This window comes from Carassius gibelio, chromosome B17 (assembly GCF_023724105.1).
Source record: "Carassius gibelio isolate Cgi1373 ecotype wild population from Czech Republic chromosome B17, carGib1.2-hapl.c, whole genome shotgun sequence".
NCBI lineage: Eukaryota > Metazoa > Chordata > Actinopteri > Cypriniformes > Cyprinidae > Carassius > Carassius gibelio.
The window spans coordinates 25,557,690-25,584,597 of NC_068412.1; the positions used below are offsets into that span (position 1 = coordinate 25,557,690).

At 36.1% G+C, this 26,908-nt stretch overlaps 1 protein-coding gene across 1 annotated transcript; it reads left to right on the plus strand.

Moving 5' to 3' along the window:
• The first annotated feature begins 531 nt into the window (after positions 1-531).
• On the plus strand, positions 532-26,904 carry fzd3b (frizzled class receptor 3b). The gene is made up of 7 exons (XM_052580171.1): positions 532-958; positions 2,375-2,915; positions 17,355-17,551; positions 18,245-19,262; positions 23,523-23,671; positions 24,315-24,554; positions 25,638-26,904. Exons 2-7 carry the CDS (start codon positions 2,457-2,459, stop codon positions 25,852-25,854), a joined length of 2,280 nt encoding a protein of 759 aa, XP_052436131.1. The 5' UTR covers positions 532-958; positions 2,375-2,456; the 3' UTR covers positions 25,855-26,904.
• The last annotated feature ends 4 nt before the right edge of the window (positions 26,905-26,908 follow it).

Below are 26,908 nucleotides of genomic sequence, written 5' to 3' on the forward strand. Positions count from 1 at the left end.
ACAATTATCTAACATGCAATTACCTATAGCATAACATTTTTGTTTTAAAAAGCTCAACAATTCAAACAAAAGTTATTTGACCCTTTTGATGTGGATGTCAACATTTTCTGAAGACATACTTTGACCAATGCTTTTTTTAGATTGTAAAAACACTGATCTCATGCTGGCTCTGTTTAATTCCATATGTATATAAAGTTATATATAAATGGTAAAGCTGACCTCATTCACTTCACCTGTTGAATTGTTGGACATCTGCTGATTATAATTTGCCAGTGACTATGTGGCTAATACAATTATTATCATGATATTTTAGTCTTTCACTGTATTTTCAATGTATTATAAATTATGGTATGCATCGCTAACACGTAGAGCGGGTTGGTTCACATGGTACCTGTTACTTTTCTCAGCGCTGGTAAGCCTTGACTAATCAGAGTCGATTTCGATTACCTTAAAATAGTGTTGAAATTAATTTTATAGTAAGAGTTGTGATAGGTTTTTCACATTTGTATGACAGATACTAATCTGTTAAATAAACGCATTTAAACAATTGCAGGTTTTAAAGGATACACTTCTCTAACAACACGTTGGATGTGAAAGGGATTCAATGGCGGATTGTGTTTTGGAGCCACCAAGCGCCCCCTGGAGGAAAATAGGTGTATGTCTCGCTATTGGAAGGTGGGGCGAATCGGGAGTTTTGCTGTGAATATGCAAAGCCACCAGCCGTCCGTGACGCTCTTCATGTGCTCGTTTCTGGTAGTTTACGATTTTTGCATCCCTCAGCGTCTCAATGCAAATAAGCGAGTGTGTTGAGGTGTAACTGTCTTAGGAAAGCTACAGCGCGCACTTCAGTGTGTTACATGAGTGTAGGTGCAGAAATCGAACCTGATGCGTAAATCTACACCGAGGCACGCTGTATTGTGTCATATGGACAAAACCAGAGGAGCTCTGCCACGGAAAGGTAAAGTTTTACATGCATAATATTACACGCACCGTCCGCGAGTTTTAACCCATATAAATGTGTTTTTATCCTTTATTTCGTAAAACCATACATATGGTCTGCTGTCCATGTCTGGAATTGAATAATGTTCAGACATGTGGAGCCCCATAATATGTGTAACATTGCTGACACTGCAGTCCTGCATGAAATATCCGAATATTCGGAATATTTTATATGTGTAATGCAATGTAAGGTGTGCTACACCCTATAATGATAATAAATATATAATCATGTCTATTACTGTGTTTTCGTATAAGACCATTCCTGAAGACTTTATTCGGATTTTTAAATATCTGGTTACTGTGTTTCCTGGCTGGTTGGAGCAGGTTGTGTGTTGTAGACTCACACAAACGTGTTGTAAGGGGGATGGGATATGTTTACACTGGCTTCTGTTAATTCAGATTTAACACAATCGGGATTGAGAAGGGCGTGTGAAGTGATATGTGAGAAAATGTATCATTATTTACTCACTGTCCATATTACGATTACTACTTAATAGTTTATCTCATTGGATGTGTGTGTGTGTGTGTGTGTGTGTTTGTGTGTATTAATCAACATTGGATTCATTTGCGCATTTAAATCGGAAATGCATTAAATATATCATTTGATTTGATGCATATGAATCCAGTGTTGGTTATTAATTTGTGAAGGAAGTTCATATTTCAGCTCAGTCTTAAAAAAAGATTAAGTTATTTAATGCATAATAAAAATGAAGTATTTACAGTAAGATATTTTTACATTACACTTTTTAAACATTATTTTAATGACAATGAACCAGATTTCTCCACAGAATTTCCAATAATTTAGCAAAATAAAATCTTGTTCTCATTACAATTATACAGAAATAAATGCAATGTTATTTTTTTAAATTAAATTAAGCATTAAGTAAATTAAATTAAAAATAGTACCATAATGTATACATTTGTTTTTTATATATATTTATTATTGTTTAATGCCTTACATGCTATATGCACTAATGCATTTTTTTTTTTTTTGCACTAATGCAATTTTCACAATAAATGCAATTTTAAGGGTTCTTAAATAGGCTCGATTTTTTTCTGTTCAAAATAAAATATCGTTTTTTTTTTTTTTTTTGTTGATTTTAGAGCTAAAATATGACACGACAGGTTTTTGTGAGGTTATCTAGATAATGGATTGTTGGTTTTGGTTTACGGCTGTTATAGCAGCTGTTTAAATGGTCTTTCCTGCTACAGGAACTGTTTACAAGCTAGGCTTTGCCAGACACAAAACTAATGAAGTAAACCAGTTAAAATAGCTAATTTGTTTATTGCAGGCTTGCTTCGGATGAGTCCGGTGGTGTCTGTATTTTACAAATCCCCTTGTTTTAGACTTGTCTTTTAATATGTGTCGTTACAGGTATCCAGTATCAGTCGTAGCCACATCCTAAAGCCGATCTATTGAGGACCACCCTGATCAAAGACAGATTCTGTAGTCTTGTATGAATGTGAGAGGATGCATTAGACTGTCGAAGGGTCTGATCAAAGCGTGCACTGACCCGAGACGCCGGTCAACATCAGGTATCCATGAGGACCGGACAGGAAGGAGATGGAAGCGGTCGCTCGTAGCGGTATACCTTACACGCTGTGGTTTCTGCGTAGAGAATAAACCCTTGTGCTCACGTTTGTCCTCTCAGTCCTGTCCCGCCGTGTTCTGCCGTTCAAGCATGGGGCACATTGTGGATTTAGCTTTGCGAAGGATGTGGCTCTTCTGTGCTCTGCTGGTTCTGTCCCAGTTCGCCGGCAGCCTGGGCATCCACATGGATTCGGTGGGCAGTCACAGCATGTTCACCTGCGAGTCGATCGGCCTGCGAATGTGCCAGGATCTTCCCTACAACACCACCTTCATGCCCAACCTCCTCAACCACTACGACCAGCAGACGGCCGCTCTGGCGATGGAGGTAACCATGCTTTTCCTTCTGTCTTATACAGCTGGGATTTAGAGAAGGTGGCAGGAAATCTAGGTTGCCATGGAGCTGTTTGTCGTGGAAGCTTGTGGTTCGTGGTTAGTGCTTTGATGAGCTTGAATAATTCAGACTGACGGTGGCTCTTGACAAGGGAAATAACCTTTATTATATATCTTTTTTTTTATGTGAGAGCTGAAGGATTGTAGGTGCTATTTTTAGGGGGTTGTGCATGTTAGTAGTAACATGCTGTTAAGGTGCTTTTCTTGTGATGTGATCTTGTCTTATAATATATATATATATATATATATATATATATATATATATATATATATATATATATATATATATATATATATATATATATATATATATATATATATATACTTATATATATATATATATATTTATATATTATAATGTATATTTTATATTTATTTTATGTTTAGTTTTGTATTACAAAATAGATTTTTATATATAACCTACCAAAATTCTTGTTTTGAATGGTTATGGTGGCAAATAATGCTAAAAACATACTACAGTTTTAATTTTCCTTCTCCTTTGTGTAATGCAGGACATGCTTGCTCAGGAGTTTCTCAGAGTTTTAATGTCTGCCACGGCCATTTTGATGAATCATATCCATATGAAATGCAGTGAGATCATTTTTGCCCTGAGGTTTTTTGTGTGTGTGTAATAGATCTGTTATTCATCAAGAAAACTAACTCAGATGCTGATGTGTCTGTCATCAAGGATAGTAGATCTACTATCTCCCTATATATACTGTGTCTGTGTATTTATACTGTGTATGTGTGAGTGTGTGTTGGTGTGTCACACACACACACACACATATATATATATATATATATATATATATATATATATATATATATATATATATATATATATATATATATATATATATAGTGAAAAATATATTATGATAAAATCTAAATAATATTATATAATGTAGAGCTGTACGATTATGACAAGAATCATAATAATAGATTATTCCCTTGAAATTGTAATTGCAATTATTAATTACGATTATTACAATTAACATTGAATGATATTTATAACATTGTTTGATGCAACTGCAAGCCGTATTTTCAGATGAAAATAAAGAAGCTGAAAACACTAACTGAAAAACTTTGTACTTTAAAAAACCTCAAATGTCAACTCTAGATCGGATTGATTTCTTTAAATTATAACATATATATATATATATATATATGAATGGTATTATAATGTTGTACTAAAACTAAAATGTAAATAATGGGAAAAACCCTTACGATAAAATGAAGAAAGAGAAAAAGCATCTTAAGTGTGCAGAATAACATAAGGGGACTTTGAACGATTAATTGCTGCTTTGAACGATTATGTAATTGTGGCATCCATAATTGTAATCGCGATTAGAAATTGGATTAATTGTGCAGCCCTAATATAATGTATGTATACTGAAACTTTTCCTCCTGCTAAATAATTAGACTTAGTTTTATTTAGATATTGATTATATTGATATCAGATGTGTCACTTATTATCCTCAATCATAAACATTATTTGTCTGTTGTAGAAATATCCAGAGGGAATGTCGAACAGCTCTAGTATAACTCTTGTCAAAAGCATCCGTGGCATCTCAGGAGTGGCTCGTCTGTTGAATCCCGCTTTATTCATGTGTTAGAGGAACTAATGGTGCCATCTTCAGTTTTTTCCCGCCTCTAACGAGCTCATAATCTGCTGAGAGCTGTAATGGCTGGATTGATTTGAGGCGTGGAGTAATGCGCTTTCTCTCATTGTTTCAGTCAATTAAACACCATCTGTGTTGTGACATCACAACAGAGCAGCCGGTGTCAGTCGGTCATGTGACCCGGTCGGCCCTGAGGCTCATGGTGGCTCATCTGTCAGGGGTGTACAGTATCCCCTGTGGGTATGTATTACATCACCCCGAGATGCCCTGCTGGTGAACCAGAGCAGAGACCGTAAAAACATCACTTCCCCCTTCCCATGCTGCCTCTGTGATGAGCTAGGGTTAAATCAGTTATCTGATACACTGCTCTGTTTTATGACTTAAAATAGAAGCAATAAAGTGTTTTTAACTATATGTATGTATTTAGTGTCAATGTTTAATTGTTCCAGCATTACTGAAATTATTTTAACTTAATTACTTGCAGAATTACACCTTTAGTAACATCCGTATTGTTCCCAATATTTGTAATAATATTAATATTAAATATTCTTTTGACATAAAAGTGAAAGAAATTAATATATTTATAGATTTTTTTGTGTACATAATGTTATTGTTATTATTCCAACTTTATTCCAAGAGTTATGCCATCAAACAACATCAGTATTATTCCCATTATGTTTTCTTCTCTTTATTTGTACATTTGAGTATTACAAAAAATTAAATATTTTGAAAATAACATTTAAATAATGTTCCCCATATTTTTATTGATATTTGTTATTTTTCCCAAAAATGGTTTAAATTGTTTGTAGATAAAAATTTTTTATCACTCTAAATATATAAATAAATTATATATTATATTAATAAAAAATAATCACATAAAACAGTAAGTTGAACTTTAGAAACATTGCATATTGTTTCTTTTGACTGAAAAAAGGGGGAAAAACATTTATGTAAAATATAGACATATTATAAAATGTGTATTTAAATATTTTAAATACAAATATAAATTACAATTACATTGTAATAATTGTATTAAGAATGTAAGAATAAAAATAAAAAACTCCAGTTGCTCCTATGAGTTAAAATAGAGACTTACTATAAATTACAATATATATATATATATATATAATAATTTATCTTTTTTTTTTCTTTGTATATTGACGTACACCTACATCAGTATTGGTCACAAAAACTTTAATAATATTATTTTTATTATATATATTTTTTTTTCGAGATTTCTATACAGATTGATCTCATGCAGTCTATTGATTTGACAAATGCTGTGTTTCAGAATTAATCAAATCGGTTTGAACTAATGATTTGTTCGTAGATCGGGCATCACTAGTGTGTGACTGTTTCACAAGGGCTTTATGTTTCTTTTCCTCTTCATGAGCTCAGATGGGATGTGATTATATGGAAATCTTGTGCGTATGTTGATTAAAGTTTACTCCAGTGTGAATGAGGCAGGCGATTAGTTCTGATTTTGACCCTGATAAAAACCATAAATATAGGTTAGCCATGTATTATGTGCTTATGTTGAGCTGGATTCAGTGCTTGTGAATCCAATCCAAGGAGAAAGATATACTATTCACTCACAGTAACAGCTAAGATTCAGTTTGAACTTACAGAAGTTTGATAAATATCTAATAAATCATTTTTTCGTTTTGCTTTTTTTTTTTTTTGTGACATTATTTCCATTGTGATAAGCACAGACATTTCATTTCTGATTCAGAATTTTCATTACTGTAAAATAAAACCTTGTTAATACAGTAATGAAAACCATGCTGATTCAATGCATTCATTGTGACTAAAAATGCATGTCGTTTGACAGCAAGCTTTGTGATTTAATTTGCTTTAAGGATTCAAGTGTGCAGACAGTTTATATTGTGAGATTAAAAATGCATTAAATTCACTATAACAAATACTTCCATAATATATACATACCATAACATTTTAAAATGTCATTATTTTTTCCACATTGCAATACAGATGAATTGGTAAAAATGTGCTTTTCATTCATGAAAGAAAATAAAAATCACAATGCATTAGTTATTTTAGACAACATAACAATAACAATATTTTGAATCATACTCTGTGAAATATGGCTCGTTCATGTTCTAGACAGATTTCATGGGATGTAGCCAGTTTCTGAAAAGGTTAAGAAGCTTGTGAATTCATTTGATCTGTTAACCCTAAGTTCAGTCGTTTAGGTTTTCACTGAGTAATTATAAATGAACCAGAATATGATGTGACTGTGGCTTTCCTTCATGGAACCAAAAGCACTCAAGCTTCCCACCCTGCGCTGATTAAAGATCTCCAGGGAAACTGGTTTTGGGGTCTAAACGCCTGCATTGTGATGCGAGCAGTGATGCTGTAAGTGGGCGGAGTCTGTGTGATAATGACAGACCTGTGTGTGAGGTCATCAGTCGTTGGCTAAAATGAAAGACTGAGGCTGTTCAGAATGAAACACTAGCATACTGATTAATGCATGCAGCACATCATGCTGTAAAATGCCTAAAAATACTATGTGCGCTGCATACAGATAATTTGCATAATAATAATAAATACTTTTATGGTAGTATGCTATTAGAAAAAGCCACCGGAATACCAGAATACTGCATAATGCACATTATACTCTGTATACTATTTTTGTTTAAAGAAAAAAAAAATCTTATAATATTTTTGTTGTTTTCCAGTATACACAACCATTACATTCTACAACAGTCAAGATGCATTCACTTGAGAGACAATGGTGATTAAGTCATACTTAAGTGTGAAGAATGTTTATGAAAAGTCTGCAAAAATGTTTGTATGCTTACAACAAGACAAAAAAAATCAGCTAGTGGGGTAAGAAAAAATAAACCTGTTTTCCCTTAAAAAGAAGTTTAGTTTTCTGACCCCAATGGCAGATTGTTGTTTTGTTTTAGATTTAAACTTAATTATGATCATTGTTTACAGAAAACAAGACTTGACTTATGTCTTTTAAGTAAATGTCTCTTGTTTTCAGAGTGTTTAAATATTTGTGCTGGAAAACAAGATCAAAAAATTATAATGTCCAAATAGTCACATGACCTCAGTACTTTTCAGCACTTTTCATGTTTTGATCAAAGAATGATAAAAAAGAGAGACTTTTATTACTTAACGTTTTATTTGTAACATTTAATAATATATTTTTTTTAAGGTGAAAGGTCACTTAATAAAGTTATTTAATTATTAATTATATTTGTGCTGGAATACAAGACAAAATACTATAAAATGTAATATTCAGATTGTTTTATGCTACATTGTCACATGACCTCTGCACTTTGCTTGTGTACCGTAATTCAGAATTGCATTGCATTGCAGGATACAGTTGAATGCACATTTTGGCAAATATAGAATGCCGCTTGTGTAATCCAGGCATAAAGGAAACTTGCCACACAACATCTATACTGCAGAAATAGCACAAGTAGTATGCAAATGTCCTATTCTGGAAGATTTTCCTCAAGAAAGCAGAAGAACTTGTGAATCTGAGATAGAAAACAAGTGCTACTTTTATGCTGGCATGTATCCTGATGAAAGATAATGCATAGAATATACAAAGAACTCCCTGACAGGTAGGTTTCTTTGGCTTTTTAAGTCAAAATAGTTCAGCTCGTCTGCATTCAGTTGCAGTCTAGCTGTGTTTGAACACAAGAACACGTCCTGTGTGAACGGCCCCTAATTCTGTACGTCTTTGTGTGCATTCAGATTGAAATAATTGTAATGGTGTGTTGTTTGTCTGTAAGACCCCCTGTAGTTTCTACAGAACTGCTCTTTTTGAGATGGACTCAAATCTCTCTTTCACTCTCTTCAATTCTCTCCATCTTCCTTAACTGGGTAGAGGCTTCACCATAGTAACAAACCGTAATTGTACGGCCTCAAAAGGACAAGCTTTAGTGTTCCCAGGAGGCGGTCCCTCGGGCTGACCTCTGACCCCTGAGGATGAAGAGTTGTCAAAAGCCCTCCACTTCAGATGGGCCTGTTCCTGCATCGGCGTTACCATGGTGCGACTATTAAAAATGTCAGGAAAGAGTGCTGAGACGAGTGAAAGATGGGGCCAGGACGAGAAGTGGTCTTGATTCAGGGCTGGATGAATGACAGGACAGAAGGAGTGTGGGAGCGGGCTGTCCTTTCTTTCTCCTGTTATTCTTCCAGAGCTCAGATGAAGGAAATCACTCCCCGTTTGGCCAATTTTCCCCATTCAAGGCCCTTGAGTCTTTCACGCCTGTGTGAAAGTGAAGGGCCGCCCAGAGCCAATTGGTGACTGCAGAAGGAGTTTATCTTTGTTGTTGTTCTAGGAGAGACAGGATGTGTTTTATTCTCTGTGTGCCCCTGCACGCCACAATTTATTCAGCCGTTCAGAGCAGCCAGCATGTTTCCGTGTCACTCACATGGACGATTCACTTCTCGTTTTGTGTCCTCATTTATAAGCACTCAATCAGTGTCTCTTTACATCTGTGAACGCAAAAACACTGGAATGTTTTACAGCATTTTGAATGCATAAGTATAGCATTCTCTCCTTAATAAATAAATATCTGTTAGGAAGGTCGATAAGATTTTTTTTATTCAGCAAAATGTCTGTAAAGACATACAGTTATTACAAAAAATCAAAGCCTATTTCAAATAGATACTCTTCTATTGAGATTTATATTCATCAAAGAATTCTGAAAAAAACAAAAAACATTGGTAATAATAGGAAATGTTTCTTTTTCTTCTGGAGTAATGATGCTGAAAATTCAGCTTTTTGTCAAAGAAATAAATTAGTTTTCAGATAATAAGATAGAGAAAAGTTATTATAAATTGTAATAATATTTCATAATGTTACTGTTTTTAATGTATTTTTGTGCAAGCCTTGCTGAACATAAGAGATCTTTAAAAGAAATAAATTAATCACAGCAATATTTTAGTCTATTAAAATGATATTTTAGTTTAGTAAAAATGTTCTGTAAATTAGTAAATGTTAATATTGTTACAGTTCGTATAGGTAATATATTGTGGTGGTGTTATTTATTTATTTATTTTTACTATAAAGTCATTTAAAATTGAAGTTAAGCCAAAAGGGTTATGTAACCTTTTTGAGGAAATTGTGCATTATTTAAAAGTTAATTTTGACATTTTCTGAAGAAGTCTGAGCAGGTTTCTACCTGAGCATTCTGGCAAGTTTTGCAAAGGTGTTACTGTGGTATTTTATATGGTTTGCCAGAAACACTGGATCTTCAGCTCTTCAGCGGGGATGTGGAGCTGCAGACAGACTGATGGTGGGTCACTGCTGATGGGAAACGTCCTGATAGTATCTGACAGTGTTCTGGGCCGGAGGGAAGAATCTGTTACGTAAGGACTCTTCTACTACTCTGGCAGTTCAGACTATCTAGTGCACAGCAGTTTGTCAGAGCGTGTTAACTTGAGACTTGTAGACAGAAAGAGATGGAAATGTGTTTGAATGGGTTCTCCGTGACTTCCAATCACCTTCACCATTGACCTGCTTTTATTAATGGAGTTTGCTAAGACAAGCATCACCATTATAATCACTTATAATCTGGGTTTGTGATTGGATAATAATTGTGCAAAATATCTGATGGAAATCCATCAGACTTCCACTGAATGAGAAACTTGAGCTTATTATCTACGCAAAGACAACTAAGCCTTTAAATCTACAGTAGCTTAACAAACTCTGCAAATCTTATTTAGTTGACTTCTAAAATAAATGGTTCAAGACAGTACTAAATCCACATGAAATGCATTTTGTATGATGCTACTTATTTTGGTAAAATAATCAACATTTTGCAGATTCTGCAAGGTGTATGTAAACATCTGACCTCAGTTGAATATATGAGTAAATGACTGCAAAATCTGTCATTTGACCTTTAAATAATGACAGTTTTGGGAAGCATGTCGAGCAGAAACGCAGTCATTCAGAACTGATCAGGATGACACACACACACACACACACACACACACACACACATCACATCACAGTAGTGAAAGGGTGAGCAATTCTTGCATTAGAAAGACTCAAACCCTTTGACTTTCTAATCTTGAGAGAAGGTTTTCTCTCTGCAGAGTTGGTAAACTGGATTTTCCACTAGCACAAGGTCTGTTTGCTTGGCGATTCCACCTGCTCTGTGAGCGGAGGACGGGTGTGGGGGTTTTCCTGTTCGGATCTGATTTCACTCTTTCACTATGTCCAAATCCGCCAGAAAACACTGTCAGGCAAGAGTCCAGTCCAGACACCTGCATTACCCTGCAGACATCCATTATGAGACTGCTTTTGTGGACACATACTATAGTACTACCATGTTTTTTACAGTAGTCATTCAGCAGTACTATCGAAGTACCCTGGTGTTTTAGACCTGTATCTTTATAATACCATGTTTTGGGCCAGATAACATGGTAATGTCATTTATTCTTTGAATTAGTGTCATGCTGTTTGATTTAAATCATTCAGTTCTTTGGTTAAGTATTAAGTTTGGCATTTCCATGATATTTTAGACATTTACTGTGGTATGTGCATGTGGTAATCGACAGCAGCACCATGATATATGTCAAACTATGAGCGTAATCATATTTTGTTATGACATATAGCATGCCACGTAATACCAGGGTATTCCTTAAAGTAAGATGTAAATATACCATGGTAAAAGAATATGGTAATCATTCAGTACCTCTCTATATCATAGCACCCTGGCATTACGTTATTATTTTGATACATATGGAATTTAATTTGAGTTCCTTGTAAATGAGGTATCATGTAAATATAAACATGGTATTCATTCAGTGATACGTGTGTATAAAAATAGCATGGTGTTACCATGACGTTTTAGATTATATTGTGTGGTAAAAGTGTGCTAATACCAAGTTTTGGGTCTGTGACATGATAATGCCGTGATATTCTTTAAGGACCACGCAATATTATTTAAATTTATAAATATGCTAATTATTATTATCACATCACCAGCCATTGGCAGGTGTGTCAAAAAGTTAGTTTTAGGCCATGATTATAAGTGTTTGATCACCACTTTTGAGTTATCATTGCAAACAGTGTGTTTTTATGTAGGCTATATATTCTGTTTATTGTATTCAATATAGTACCATTCAAAAGTTTGGAAACACAAATGGGAAGTATGACCAAACTTTTGACCATACTGTACTATAATATATCCTATACATAAAGAATATTGGCTGATATATTGGTAGTGATCTTTTTTACTCCCTAATATCGGCATCGGCCCCCCAAAAAAACTATATCGGTCGGGTTCTATTTAGCATGATAATACAAAGTTTTCTTTTTGGGCATGTATCATTGTACTGTCGTGGTTTTCTTTGAATTAGTACCATGCAGTATGATTTAAATGTATGAATATTATTATTCAGTTCTGAGCCGAATTATTAAATTACCTTGGCACTACCTTGGTGTTTTGGATATATGCCATGGTATATGATTGTGGTGATCATTCAGTTACATGGGATGTCAAAGTGCAATGGTAATATCTTGATTTTTGGAAATAAACCATGTAATACCAAAGTAATTTTTCAATTCCTTTTAAGTATCATGTAAATGCATTGTGGTAAATGAAAATGGCCATTGTTTAGTACTACTCTATATTAAAGCACCCTGGCTTTACATGGTTTTGAACATGTATCTTAAAATAAAACATGTTTTTGGACATGCATCATGGTAGCACATGGTATTCTTTGAAAAAGTACCATACAGTACAGATGAAATGCCATGGTATTGGCAATCTTTTGCCAACCTTGTACCATGGTGCTGCCAGAGGACATTTTTGCTTTTTTCTGCAAAACCCAAAATGGTGCCAGGTCTTGTCCAGATATCTGTGCTTCCTTTTCTACCTAATCCACACTGAAATACAGTTTGTAGACGTCTTAATGTGTTATTTTTCTCACCAAGAAGTAGCCCAGGAAGCCGTAAAAGCATGCAGCATTACTCTGAAAGCTTGAGGCTTTCAAAGGTAACCTCTATTCATCGATTCTTTAAATGAATCATGAGTCTGACAAAAGAAAAACAGGCCGAAACTTAATCCATCCATTGAAGTGTTAGAGGAGTGGCTTGGCGACTGTGAGAGACAAATGTGCTCTTTTGCACCGCTGCCAGAAACTCACCCGTTTCCTCGGGCTGCTCCTCCTACACAGTCTGGGCTCGCTGGCTCGACGACGCGGCTTTCACATCAACCCCGCAATGTTTTAATTACCATTACCGTCTTAGACATGGAGATTAGGCTAAATAATATGTATGAATCTCTCTTTTGGGAACGTGTGAGTGGTCTTGATTAATTACACCTTCACGTCTCACTGACAGGCGAACAGAAAGATCCGTTCACAGAAAACGCAACTCTTATATGCATTAGTCTTGCTTTATTTTTTGCTGGTTATACTAATTCACAGTGTGAAAGGTGCAATGTGAAAGCTGTAGAAAAAGTAAATACTGCACTCGTCTTCCAGCAAGGGACCTGGAAAAAGTTGTCCGTGCTTATATTTTGTCACGTCTAGACTACTGTAGTGCTCTTAATGTTGTCATAAACATGTCACTCGCTTGCAGTTAGCACTAAATGCTGCTGCAAGGTGGTTAATGAATGCCAAGAGATCATGTTACTCCCTTCTTGTCTTTTTAGGATGGTTACCAGTACAATTTAGGACACAGTATAAGCTTTTGATATATGATTTTAAAGCTCTTCATGGAATGGCACCAGAATACCTAGCTGAGCATATTAAGCCCCACAGTCCAAGTGTAATACTAACATTATCAATTTCTTCTAACACTCACTCGTGCATGTCTCAGATTGAAGGGTGATTGTGCTCTCTCTGTCTCTGGTCCAAGACTGTGGAATAATTTGCCACTGGATGTTAGATCTTCCTTAACTTTAAATGTTTTAGATCATATTTGTACTTCCTGGCATTTAAGGATTCTACTGTGTAGACTGCAAGCTGCTATATAAATAAATAAACAAACGAACACTTATGCAGCATAAGTTGCATTTTTCAAAACAGTGTCACACAGGGCCAGGCATTTACTCTGATGAGCGCAGTTTTTTAGGCTGTTCGTGCAGAAGCTGAGCTGTAGATGTGAAGTCAGTGATGTGAACGCAGCACTGGTGTGGTGATGGAGACCTATGAGAGGCTGTTAGAGGAGGAATCGTCTCTGAGAATAGGGTCAGCGGGGTTTACACCCTCCGGGAAAGAGATGGATAGAGAGCTATCCAAACGCTCTCCCCTCTGGGAAGTTTGCGGTCATCGATTTTAAGTGCACATGCTTGAAGACGCACGCTATGTGACTGTTTACAACACACGCGTGTTAACGCACATATGGCTGCGTGCTGAAATATTGAGAGTGATTGTGCCTGTTAAAAGCATATGAGTATGTGAGGTTGAACACGCTTCAGTGAAGAAAAATCAGTTAAAAAAAATCTTACAGTTGATTTGTATTACAGTAAGTGTATATTTCATTAAATGGTTATTTTGGGAACACTTTAATAAGGTCTAATTTGTTAACTTTAAAGCATTTGTTAATGATAATCGAAATGCAGTTGTTCAAGTTAGTTTAGTGTTTTGAAAATGAAATTAACATTTTTAAATAATTGTTTATTATTAGTGTATTTTTAGTATATTATGTGAAAAAATTTAATATACAATAATACAGTAATACTATTTCTACAGTAATTCTACAGTGTTTATTTGAATGCTAATAAGGCAAGGCAAGGCCTATATATATACTATATATATATATATATATATAGTAAAAAAAAATATTAGATTAAATTACCAAAGATTATTAAATACTTTAGAAATATTGATCATTGTTAGCTAATGTTAATTAATGTAGTTATCTGTTTAAAAAATGAAGCTTTATTGTGCATAAGCACCACTATTTTAGGTATAAATGTAACCCAGAAACATTTTATATATGAATTAATCTTTGGTAATAAATTAGGTAATACTTTAACATGTTATCATTAATCATTAACTTGGTTTTTGTATTTTTTTTTTTTTTTTGGACATGCACCATATTATTCTGACAGATCATTGCTTGGCAAAGCTATTGTTGAATTGTGTCTTCATTGTAATGAATGAAGCTGTCAGCTCTGGAACAGTCTGTGAGAGACTTTGGAAAGTAGGCTATTGTTTCTACATCAAATCAGATTTTTTTTAAGCACTGCGGAATAAACGACATAGAAGAAACTTCAATGCTTGACACATTTCTGCCTCCACACAGTATATACAGCCTCTTTATAGATCTATGTGTCATTTTAATCCAGCTTTCTTCATGTTAAAGTAGTTCATCGTTTCCCAAATGTCTGTGGCTTGTTGGATGTTCAGCGCTCTTTTCCTCTTCACAAGGCATCAACTCTCAGGATTGTCTGTCTAAATTTGGCAGCGCTCCTTTTTTTGTCAGTGTTCGTTTTTTAGAACCTTTAATTCATGCTCACTAAATAAAAGGCTGTGATCTCCATTCTGCATTCAGAGTAAGCATGCAAAAGGGCATTTCATGCTCTGACAGGGAGAAGATTCATGGCGTTCTAGTGGCGTCTCTATCTGCTCGACAGATCCACAGATTCTACTGAGAGACGATCTGAGCTGCCGTTTGTAGTTACACCCCTGTCATTCACATGCTGTACAGAATTAGTTGCTACCTTCAAAGGGTGATTTATCAAAAACAGGTGAGTTTTGACATGTTTAAACATTACACACTAACGTTAAAAAAGTCTTCATGTCTTTCACTGTAGAAAGAAAGCCAACAACATCAATGCTTACAAATAGATATATTTGCAGAGCTAGCCGTGTGTTTGTGTATTGTATGTTGTGTGTTGTGTTTCCTTCAGCATGTTGTACATGTGCCGCCACAAGGCATCCTGTCACGATATGACTGCACTATCGTATCAGATCCGCATAAATAATAAAGACGGCTGGTGTAATTCAGTTCCTCTGTTGTACCCGAGCTCGATTCCCATAAGACTACACTGTTATCTCCTCCTGAATGTACCAGTAGAGCAGGGAGTGATGGGGAGGACGCTCAAAATCAATAAAATGACCAGTCTGGCATCTACAGGGGGCAAAACATGTCAAGAGCCATTTAAATTCTGTTCGTACAGCTCAATTACTGAAGTGCATGGGGTTTCCATGCAGGAGGCCGATAGTAGCTGCTCGTGTTTCTTTTGATGTTGCTTTAATTCACTCGCTCCAGAGGCAGGGTAAATATTTTATAACCTTCCTCAAATATTGATAAAGCTTTTATTCACGGCTCATTTGCATCATACCAAATTTGAGAAAGTTATTTTGGAACTTTTTTAAGACGTTCTGGAGCTCCTCGCTGGTTTTCTCAGCAGTATGCTGGTGTCTGTGTCTTGGTGGGAAAACCGTAACTCATGCAAATGATCTGTAAATATTGTCCTATGTGGGGATTAAGTTCACTGGAGCAATCCGGCAATGCTGCGGTGTGTCAATCTCCCCGTTCTTTCCAAAAAACACGGCGGTCACAAAGGGCCAGACCTCAGCAGGAAGTGCATATGTATTGGCTAACCCCAGGTGGAGGCTTATTGTCTGTTCCTTCAAAGATTTGAATTTAAATGCCCGGCTCTGCAGCTGCTCTCTCTCCCAGCATGCACTGGGCCCCTTTAGGGCACAAAAGCGTCCTTGGAGCTGCCAAACTGGCCTGTAATCCTGCTGAAGGGGCATCAGGTTACTGTACCCAGACAACTTCCTGCCTGTCTTCTTGCACCTTGAGATTCTGGGAGGCACGAAACTCTTCTCAAGGGAGAAGTTAAGAAATTTCTTAAAACTCGAAGACATTCGTGAAAATGTTGAACATTTTTAAATAATAGAAAATGATAGATTTTGTTATTATCAGGCGCTGGACTTATGAAAATCTTCTAAAGAAATAAATCAAGAAATGTTTTAAGATTAATAAAAATAAATGTCTTTAATCCCCAGATTGTTTCAGGAAGTTTGTAAGAATGTTCACAAGTAAAATTAATAAAATAAAATAAAAATTGTGTGTTCTCATGTATATATTTTTAAGAAAGTCTTATTTATCTTAAGAAATTATATTAAGAAAATAACTAAGAATTGAGAAAATAAAATTTTTCATAAATTAAATAGGTTTGTTAGAAAGTGTAACTGTTAAATTAAAAAGTTTTCACATTTTCTTAGGATCTTTTTTATTTTCTTAAGATGTAATGACTAAACGCACTTTAAATATATATTTTTTTCCCCTACCAGATTACTGTAAATTAAGCATATTAAGAATGCACAATATTTTTTACAGCATCTGGCCTGATGAAAGTACTTTTAAAGTATTTCTAAAGACTTCTAAAGAGATTGATTTGGGCATTTGAGACCAATTTTAGGTGTATTCTAACCTGAAAATATTACGATGATAATATGTTGAAAATATAAAGCCTCGATGACATCATCTGAAAAGTAGTTTCAAAAGCAGAGTGAGTTGTACTTTGATTCCACGGGCAGACATCTTTGTTCAAAGAACAGCTCACATTGGATAACATTTTTAAGTTGTCAGTTTCAATGTTTTGTTGACTTCTACCGGAGAAGTTTTCTTGCATCTCTTCCTTCTGGGCAATCTAAACTCTTGCCATGCAGGTCCAGTGGAGTTCATTTTTCTCCCAGACTGCTGCCAGAGCCAAGCTGTGTGTTTTTACGAGATCTGTCATAAACTCTCTGGGTGCTTGGCACGAACTAACTCTCTGCTCTCCCTCCCCAAACAGCCCTTCCACCCCATGGTGAACCTGCAGTGCTCTCCAGACCTCCGGCCGTTCCTGTGTGCCCTGTATGCCCCCGTGTGTATGGAGTATGGACGGGTGTCTCTGCCGTGCCGGAGCCTGTGCACGCACGCCAAGAGAGACTGCCAGAAGCTCATGGACATGTTTGGAGTCACCTGGCCGGAGGAGACGGAGTGCAGCAGGTACTCATTCAACAGTTTGGGAAATTTAAGGTGGTTTTTGAGAGAAGGTACAAAGTGTACATTGGCCATTGTGTCAAGATGTGATTGCCACATAATTGCTCAGCATTTCTGAAGGTAAATAGTGCTGTAATGTTTGAACATGTTTATTCTTGGACACGGTTGATAGAAAAAGTTTTCTGACTGAAATGTCGGTTTAAGCAGATGCAGATGTTGAGGGAAACCTTTAATCTCCAGTGAAAACCAGAGAAGAATGTGTTCACAATTCAAACCAGGTTGAAATAAATCTGCAGCATATGTTAGATTAATGTTAGCAGTCAAACATTCAGTGGTTATATGGAAACATACTTTCAAAGCAGTAGCTGTCAGAAAAGAAAGCATGTTTTATTACTCCAGAATCAACCTTTTAGTAGAGTTTAGTGAAACAAAACTTGCAGCAATAAATTCTGTGCAACATTTCTAGTGATTTTGTATAATATGCACCTGATGGACTTACTAGCAATCTCTTTACATGCTAGTTAGTAATCAAGAAAGAGCTGGTGTCAAATAATTAGCTTGGCCCCACCCCTTTAGTTACTGTTGCTAGCACTGGTTATTCATTTATTGTTATTTGCAACTGTATATATATATATATATATATATATATATATAATTAATATTGTATGTAAAATGCATGTCTTTGTCTCTTGACTGCAGGTTCCCAGACTGTGACGAGTCTTACCCTCGTGCTGTAGATCTGCTCGTGAACGAGGATCCCACTGACCAGTCGTCCATGTCTGTTCAGCGTGACTATGGCTTCTGGTGCCCCCGCGAGCTCAAAGTGGATCCCGAGCTCGGCTACATGTTTCTCGGTGTGCGCGACTGCTCCCCTCCCTGTCCCAACATGTACTTCCGGCGCGAGGAGCTCACCTTCGCCCGCTACTTCATTGGCGTCGTCTCCATCGTCTGCCTCTCGGCTACGCTCTTCACCTTCCTCACCTTCCTCATCGACGTCACACGCTTCCGCTACCCAGAGCGGCCCATCATCTTCTACGCCGTCTGCTACATGATGGTGTCACTGGTGTTTTTCTTGGGCTTTCTGCTGGAAGATCGCGTAGCGTGTAACGCAGCCAATCCCAGCCACTTCAAAACGTCCACAGTGACTCAAGGCTCGCATAACAAGGCCTGCACGCTGCTTTTTATGGTGCTGTACTTCTTTACCATGGCGGGAAGCGTTTGGTGGGTCATTCTTACCATCACCTGGTTCTTGGCTGCTGTTCCCAAATGGGGCAGCGAAGCCATTGAGAAGAAGGCATTGCTCTTCCACGCCAGCGCTTGGGGGATACCTGGCATGCTAACCATAGCCCTGCTGGCTTTGAATAAAATCGAGGGTGATAACATCAGCGGTGTGTGTTTCGTGGGCCTGTACGACGTTCACACTCTCCGCTGGTTCGTGCTGGCGCCGCTCTGTCTGGACGTCCTGGTAGGAGTGTCCCTGCTGCTGGCCGGGATCGTAGCGCTCAACAGAGTCCGAATGGAGATTCCCCTGGAGAAGGAGAATCAGGACAAGCTGGTGAAGTTCATGATCCGGATCGGTGTGTTCTCGGTGCTGTATCTGGTGCCGCTGCTGACCGTAGTGGGCTGTTACCTGTATGAACAGACGTACCGCTCCGTTTGGGAGACCACATGGGTGCAGGAGCGCTGCAGAGACTACCACATACCCTGCCCCTTCAAGGTAAATCAACACACAAACATATTTTAGATTTAATTTCTACTTCTGCAAGTTTTGTTAACGGGGTCATTTAATACCCATTTTCCACAAATGGCTATGATTCTTTTGGGACTTAATAAAAAGTCTGTAACATAGTTTGGTTAAAATTTCTCATTCTCGTTTTTACCTTGTCAAAAAAGGCTTCGTCTACAGCAAACTGTTTTCTTGCATGCTGCTTTAAATACAAATGAGCTCTGCTTACCCGCCTCTCTCTTCCGTGTTGCTCTCTGAGAGACGGTAAACTTGAGCCACATTTATGGCAAAACTTACTAACTAGCAAGGTAAGGTAAGACCAGTCCAGTCTGTGCTGAAACGCTACTGTCAATCAAACTACTGCGGGAGGGGCTTTGTCTGTGGATCGGCTCGATTTGAGGAAGGGGAAATGATTTAACAAGATCAAAAAAAAAAAAAAAAGAAAATCTGTGTGGATCTTTACACTTCCAACACACATTTCAGTTCAAACTACTTTTAAAAGTGCAGGTCGCATCCGAAACTATTTACATCATTTATTTGGATAAATAATAATATTAGACTGATATAAATAAATTGTTAATAATTTTGTATTTATTTGCTCAAACATTCAGTAAAAACAATAATATTGTTAATTATTGTTACTATTTAAAATAATTATTTCCTATTTTAATATATTTCAAAATATTATGTATTATGACAAAACAGAATTTTCAGTATTTGTCTGAAATAGATATTTTTTAAACAATATTATATATTCACTTCCACTGTTGATCAGCTTAATGCATGAATAAAATGATTCATTTCTTTAAAAAAAGAATACAAATAAATTACCACAAAATTTGTAATGGATATTTTATTGTACATACTTATTTGCCTTCATATATATATATATATATATATATATATTTTTAACTTTTGAAATTATTTATGCCACAAAACTTACAATTGCATAAATAAAGAATGAAAAGAATCCTAATAGCAATACCCAGTGATTGATTGATTAATTGATTGAATTTATGAATAAATATGTCATTCCCTGTATTTTTACAGTCAACCAATATATTCTTAAGCTAATATTTAAAACCTTAAATAATAAAACTATAAAAATTTTAAGTAAATCTCAGAATGAAAATCCTTTTTCTATACTGTATATGCCTACATTTTATAATATTGTAATATTTATAATTATTGTTTTTTAATAATAAGGAAGATTTTTGTATAAAATATTAATTAGTATTAAAAATAATATACATATTGGATATTTATCATTCATATCAGCCTTAACATGAAAATAATGATTGGCTTATTGATATTGTCAATAATTTTAAGAGAAGAGAAAGAAGAAGGGTTGCGTATGTTATATAGGGTTGTAGACATTATATATGTAATATAACACATTGCATGTATTTTTATATTCAAAGTTGTGGCATCAATGTTCTGTGTTCATAATATAATTTCTACTGGAAAGATGAGTCTTTAAGCACTCATATTAATGTTTCTGGCAGCTAGAGAGGCAGATGTGGTTTAGTATCGTACCTCCCACTTTTCCTCCCCTGGTTTCAGCTGTTAGCCTCCTCCAAGTGTTGCACCAGTGTTTCTAATTCTCTTTATGAAGATGGAGACATCAGATGGTGAGGCAGTAGAAGTGTGTGATTGATTTACTGTACAGCTGCTTTGCTGTAGCTGACTGAATGAAGATGATTGTAGTAAAGCCCCGCGTTTGCTGCAGATATCCATGTTAAAGGTTCTTTTGTGTTGTGCAGTGAATGAACGGTGAGATACGATCTGGCGCAGTGATGCATGAGGCATTTTTATTACAGTGTAACCGTAGCCGCTCGGCCTCTCCCTGCACACAATCATAAACGAATCCGAGCCGAAGCGTCACGTGATGCAGTAATTCTCTCCCCTCCCCTCCAGCGATCTTCTCCGTCTGCACCATCGCATGCTCTCTCGTAAGATGAATGCCTACATTTAACTGGGCCTTACTGTCTGACAGAAGCCAGTTGGCACTATAGCAACAGAACACTATATGAGTTGTTAGGACCTAGAAAAAAAACCATATTCATGCAGTATATGGGTGTGATTGAGAAACATTGCATATTGTGCATTATAGTTTATTATTAAATCATGTGCTATTATAAATGTATTTTCTATTCATATACATCGAACCTTTTTTATAATATTTTAAAATAGTTTATTTTTATTGTCAAAAAAAAAGGATGCCATTTTTAGTATTTATGTTTATTTTTTATTTATGTCTTGGAAGTTTTTTTTTTTTTTTTAATGAACTTGAGGATTTCATGTTCATATTTAAAGAGGTATTAAATTAATAAGCCTTTTAAATTTAGTAATATGTAAATAATCTGTTGATCAATCTATGTTTCTATTTAGTCTGTCTGTCTGTGCATAAATGTATGTCACCATATTTTTAAAAAATTAATTAATTAATGAAATAAATATAATTAAAATAAATATAATTAAATGAATTAAAATGTCAGAATATGTTAATAACATGCATTTTAAAATATTTAAGTTTATCATTTTTGTAATATTTATTATATATGTAATGGCAATATAATGAGACAACACTCATTTATTCCTAATATTTTATAGAAATATATAAAGTTGTCTTGTTTTTATATTGGTGGGATTTTTATATTAGCAGTGTTTTCTGTATGTAATATATTTCCTGTTGTCCAGCGGTGTTTCAGGTGTATCTTTTCAGATACAATGCATGTGTTTATTTCCTCTCGGTGTCTTTCTTCACTGGGCTTGTTAAATCACGCTGTGCTGCCTGTATTGTAGCGGAGGGGAGATCCAGCTGAAGGACAGACCCCTGACCTCCTGCTGTGATTAAAGGTGCTCAGGCCTGTCATTACCTTTGATTGGCTCTGCATGAGAGTCTGTGAGGTCAGATCACACGGCCGTTCTGTGAAAGTGAAGCACTTGAAGGATGGAGGATGTCCGTCATTGACTCCCCAGTATCTGATGATCTGGAGACATCCTGGTTTATGTTAAGGAAGGGAATGTGTAGCTTTATTAAAATATTTAGTCATTCAAAAGTGTGGAATTAAGCTGAAGCAAAGCTGCTTTCCAGTTTTTAAGTTGAGAAGGGATAATTATTCATTAATAATTATTTTCATGGTCAATTTGTTTGGTCCAAACCCAGCATTTCACCCCAGAAAGCTCATATATTTTTCAGCCCCTATATAGACAGCCATTATTTAAAAAAAAAAAAGAGTTAAGATAAATGTGTGAAATATTATCTGGATAATTTTCTAGTTTCTGCTAAGTTGCCGCATTTTACGTTTTTCACCTTTGCTGTAATATTTAATAAAGTTTACTGTATTTTTTATTTCTAACAATTTAAAATCATGATTATAAAAATTAATGTTTAAAAAAAACATATGTTTATATATATATATATGTATGTATGTGTATATATGTTTTTTTATACACACATATATATATACACACACAGATACACTTAATAGACTTTAAACTTTACACAATTTAACAGATTGCAAATTGCAGCTTATAAACAATGTAATATTCCTTTCTTATATATTTATTCATTACAAATATTGTATTTTTTGTATACCTTGAAAGCGATGTCATTTTGAATAAAAGTATCTTCCAAATGCAGGCTTGCCATAAACAAGTTAACTTCTATTCATATTTTCTTGCAGGTTTTATGACTATTAATGAGCAGTAAACAGTGCATGAAAACTGAATTGTACATTCAGCTTAATTAAGACTGATTTGCTTTGAATTATAGATGCCTCACGTTTCCTGCTATGACTCTCCACGCTCCAAGTAAACGTAGAGTTTTCCTCTTATTTCTGCTCCTCGGTTTTATCCTTGTAAATATGATAATCCTGACATGTCTTGAAGGCAGCATACATTAGTATTTTTCGGTGAATATGTTTCGGTGTATGTTAATGTGTACCAGAAAGATCCCATGCCATCTGTTGATCTGACAGCCTGCAGAGATAGCACGTTTTCTTCCTGTGTGTGTGTGTGTGTGTGTGTGTGTGTGATGTATGCATAAGTGCAGCATCAGGTGTGTTAAGTGTGAGTTAAATATGAACTGAAATACTAATAGTATCAATGATACTAAAATATCAGTGTAAAAGCTGTCAGAATAGTTGTAATAAACGCTGCAGTACCAGAGTGTGCGGAGTGTATGTGTGTGTGTGTGTGTGAGCCTGAGGGAAGCGATCTGATGATGATCATCATCTCTGTGTGTAGGTGGAGCAGACCAGCAGGCCTGACCTCGTCCTTTTCCTCATGAAGTACCTGATGGTGCTGGTGGTTGGGATCCCGTCGGTGTTCTGGGTGGGCAGTAAGAAGACCTGCTTCGAGTGGGCCAGCTTCTTCCACGGCCGCAGGCGCAAAGAGTGAGTTACAGTACCTTCCTCATTCTGCTTCACTTCACTTCACAGGAGAAAAAAACTAGACACCATCAAGTGCTATGATTGTATGCACTGAATTCTCAAATTCTGTATATTACTTCTATTATTTTAATGTAATTATAACACACACACACACACACGTACACACACAAAGGTTTTTTTGTACATTTTTACCATTAAATTTCCAGTTTTAAGATAATTTTCATGACCTAATGTTCCATTATTTTACTATGAGAATAAAAATCTTTTAGAATTTATCATAGCAAATGTTAAATTAAAATAAATGACTATTTATTTATTAGTCACACACACACACATATATAATTCAAAAATTCTGTAATATACGATTATCTATGAAATATAATATTAATATATTTATTTGATGTACATTCTTAATTTAGGTGCTATAATAACATGATATATTGATAAAAGATTACATATTTTATAAAATATTAAATATTTAATGTATATACATTTGTAAATGTCATTGATTATTCCACTTGTGTTTAATTTGAATCTTTTAATCTGATTAGAAATGTTTGTTTATTGACCTGTATTTGAACTGACTGACCATGTTGTTGGCATGAAGATGCTGATAAATGCATTCATGTGTTTGTCTGTTATGCAGCAGCGGCGCGGTGAACGAGAGCCGGCAGGTTCTGCAGGAGCCAGACTTTGCTCAGTCTCTGCTGCGAGACCCCAACACTCCCATCATCCGTAAATCCCGCGGGACGTCCACTCAGGGCACGTCCACCCACGCCTCCTCCACACACCTGGCCATGCTGGACGACGTGCGAAGCAAAGCCAGCAGCGTCCACAGCAAGATGAGCAGCTATCACGGCAGCCTGCATCGCTCCAGAGACGACAGGTCTGTTCAGCAGCAGCTCGACTAACGCTTTAATGCCACAGACATCCAAATATGATTTACTAATGCCTATGCATACAGCATACTCACATACAGACATGTACACTATATGTGACCCTGGAGCACAAAACCAGTCTGAAGTCACTGGGGTATAACTTTAACAATAGCAGAATTTACATTGTATGGGTCAAACTACTGATTTTTCTTTTATGCCAAAAATCATCAGGATATTAAGTAAAGATCATGTTCCATGAAGCTATTTTGTAAATGTTCTACTGTAAATATATTAAAACTTATTTTTTGATTAATAATATGCATTGCTAAGAACTTAATTTGGATGACTTTAAAGATGATTTTCTCAGTATTTAGATTTTTTTGCACCCTCATATTCCAGATTTTCAAATAGTTGTAAAATATGTATGCATGTCCAGTTTTATCCAAAAACATGAAGTAACTGAGCTACTTAATTGCTTGCATCATCACAAAATCTAAACCATGATATTTTCATCCAGTTCTTATATATATAATATATATATGTATGTGTAGAGATGTATAAATAAAATCAAGTAGCTGAGTTTTGCTATATACTGTAGTTTTTGTAACATATTGATTACATTTATGAAGATATTTAAAATATTTAATTAGATATTTAAAATCAATTATTGTATAATTATATGAAATGTAATATTTAACTTTAATAGATATGTCTTGGTGTATGTGTATATTTAATTTTATTATATTATTAAATTCAGAAAAAAATATATTTCCACTTAAGTAAAACAAAAATGTGCTGTTTATTAAAGTACTTTGTAAATATTGCATTTTTCTTAATTATATAATAAGTGTATACATGTGTTTGTATTATTATGCATGTCATAATTAATTATATACATATGAAATGCATATATATATATATATATAAAACATTTTCTGTGCCACTGACCCCAACTTTGTAACCTCTGTTCTAATGCGTGTCTGTTGAGCTTCCTCAGAGATTGTCATATAGCTGTGCTTGTTTAGACACGTAGACATAGGTTTAAAGAAGCCTGAACTCAAATAAGCTTTGGGTTTTCCCTTTGAACCCAGGTTCACCCCCTCCAGCCACAGAGCCATGGAGGAACGCCCAGCATACGGGAGCACGCCGCGACTCAACGAGCAGCTGTCCCATCACAGCAGCCTTCACTGCCTCGACAGCCAGTCCAGACACGGCAGCGCCCGAGACCTGAGCGACGCGCCGGCCGCCAACATCACGCACGCATCCAGTGTGAACCGCCTGGCGGAGGAGGACGGGACAAGTGCGTAACCCAGAGACCGACACGAGAGGAACGGGAGAGTCCCTGTCCTGTAGCTGCTAACAGACAGATCTGTTTTTGGCAGCAGCAGGGGAGTCAGAAACTCAATGCATGTGTTCTGACAGAGCTGTCCTCTGGATTTGTCCCATTAGTGGCGCACCTGAGTAAAAGATATGTTTTCACTGCGAAGTTCTGCCAGATGAAGTTTACTGCATGTGATAAAGCAACATCAGGACGGGCCGCAGCTGTCCGACGGGAGATTTTCTCCATTACATCCATCACACAACCCAGAGTTAATGGATCACGATGCTTCAAGACTGATGACTGTCCCATTAGAGATCAGGTTTCAAGCCCTTGAAAGCCGAAGGATGGTTCAAAGAGAGGGAGGATCAGTGGCTTTGTGCCTCTAGCAAGCTGTATTTAGTTTCTGATGGTAGTTTGGTTGAGAAGGCATGGGGGAATGACGTACCAGAGTCCTCACCAACACCTGATGTGCTTTTTGTTCGGCCGCTTGACGGCTGCCTACCTCATCACATCGGATCGCACTGCCCTCCCCACACTCGTGTCACATTACACTTTCAGAACATCATCTTACACACAGATGCTTTTCCGCCCATGTGTACAGGAGTCTTAAGCTTTGTAAATGGTGCTTCTTTCTAGTGTTGCGTCATGAATATTTCAGCAGGCCAGAGCTCATGCACCATGTTCATGGAACATAGACACATGTTGAATTGTCATGAATCCTGCTGTTTTACGATGCTTTAAACGTGAAGTTGAGTGTTTTTGTTTACGTGTTGGATGAGATTACAGTGGTACTCAGTGCCTGAACATGTGACTTTGGACCTGTGCTTTGTAAAAGCTGTTTTTCTGATCGCTGTTACTGCTTCTACTGTACCTTTGCCTTCGGTTTCCCAGATTTTCATGCTTGACTCTTCTGTCCACTTAACTAATGAGGAACAATATAGCACTTTAACTGTGGCTATCTGTTGAATGTGTAGGCATTAAATCCAGTCATAGAGTCATGCAAGATTTCAAATAAAGCTTTTGTAAAAAATAAATAAGATG

Coding starts and splice junctions, on each gene's coding strand:
- fzd3b (XM_052580171.1), top strand. CDS start 2,457: ATGAATGTGAGAGGATGCATTAGACTGTCGAAGGGTCTGATCAAAGCG. Junction 2,916..17,354: donor CGGCCGCTCTGGCGATGGAG/GTAACCATGCTT, acceptor CTCCCCAAACAG/CCCTTCCACCCCATGGTGAA. Junction 24,555..25,637: donor CATCGCTCCAGAGACGACAG/GTCTGTTCAGCA, acceptor CTTTGAACCCAG/GTTCACCCCCTCCAGCCACA.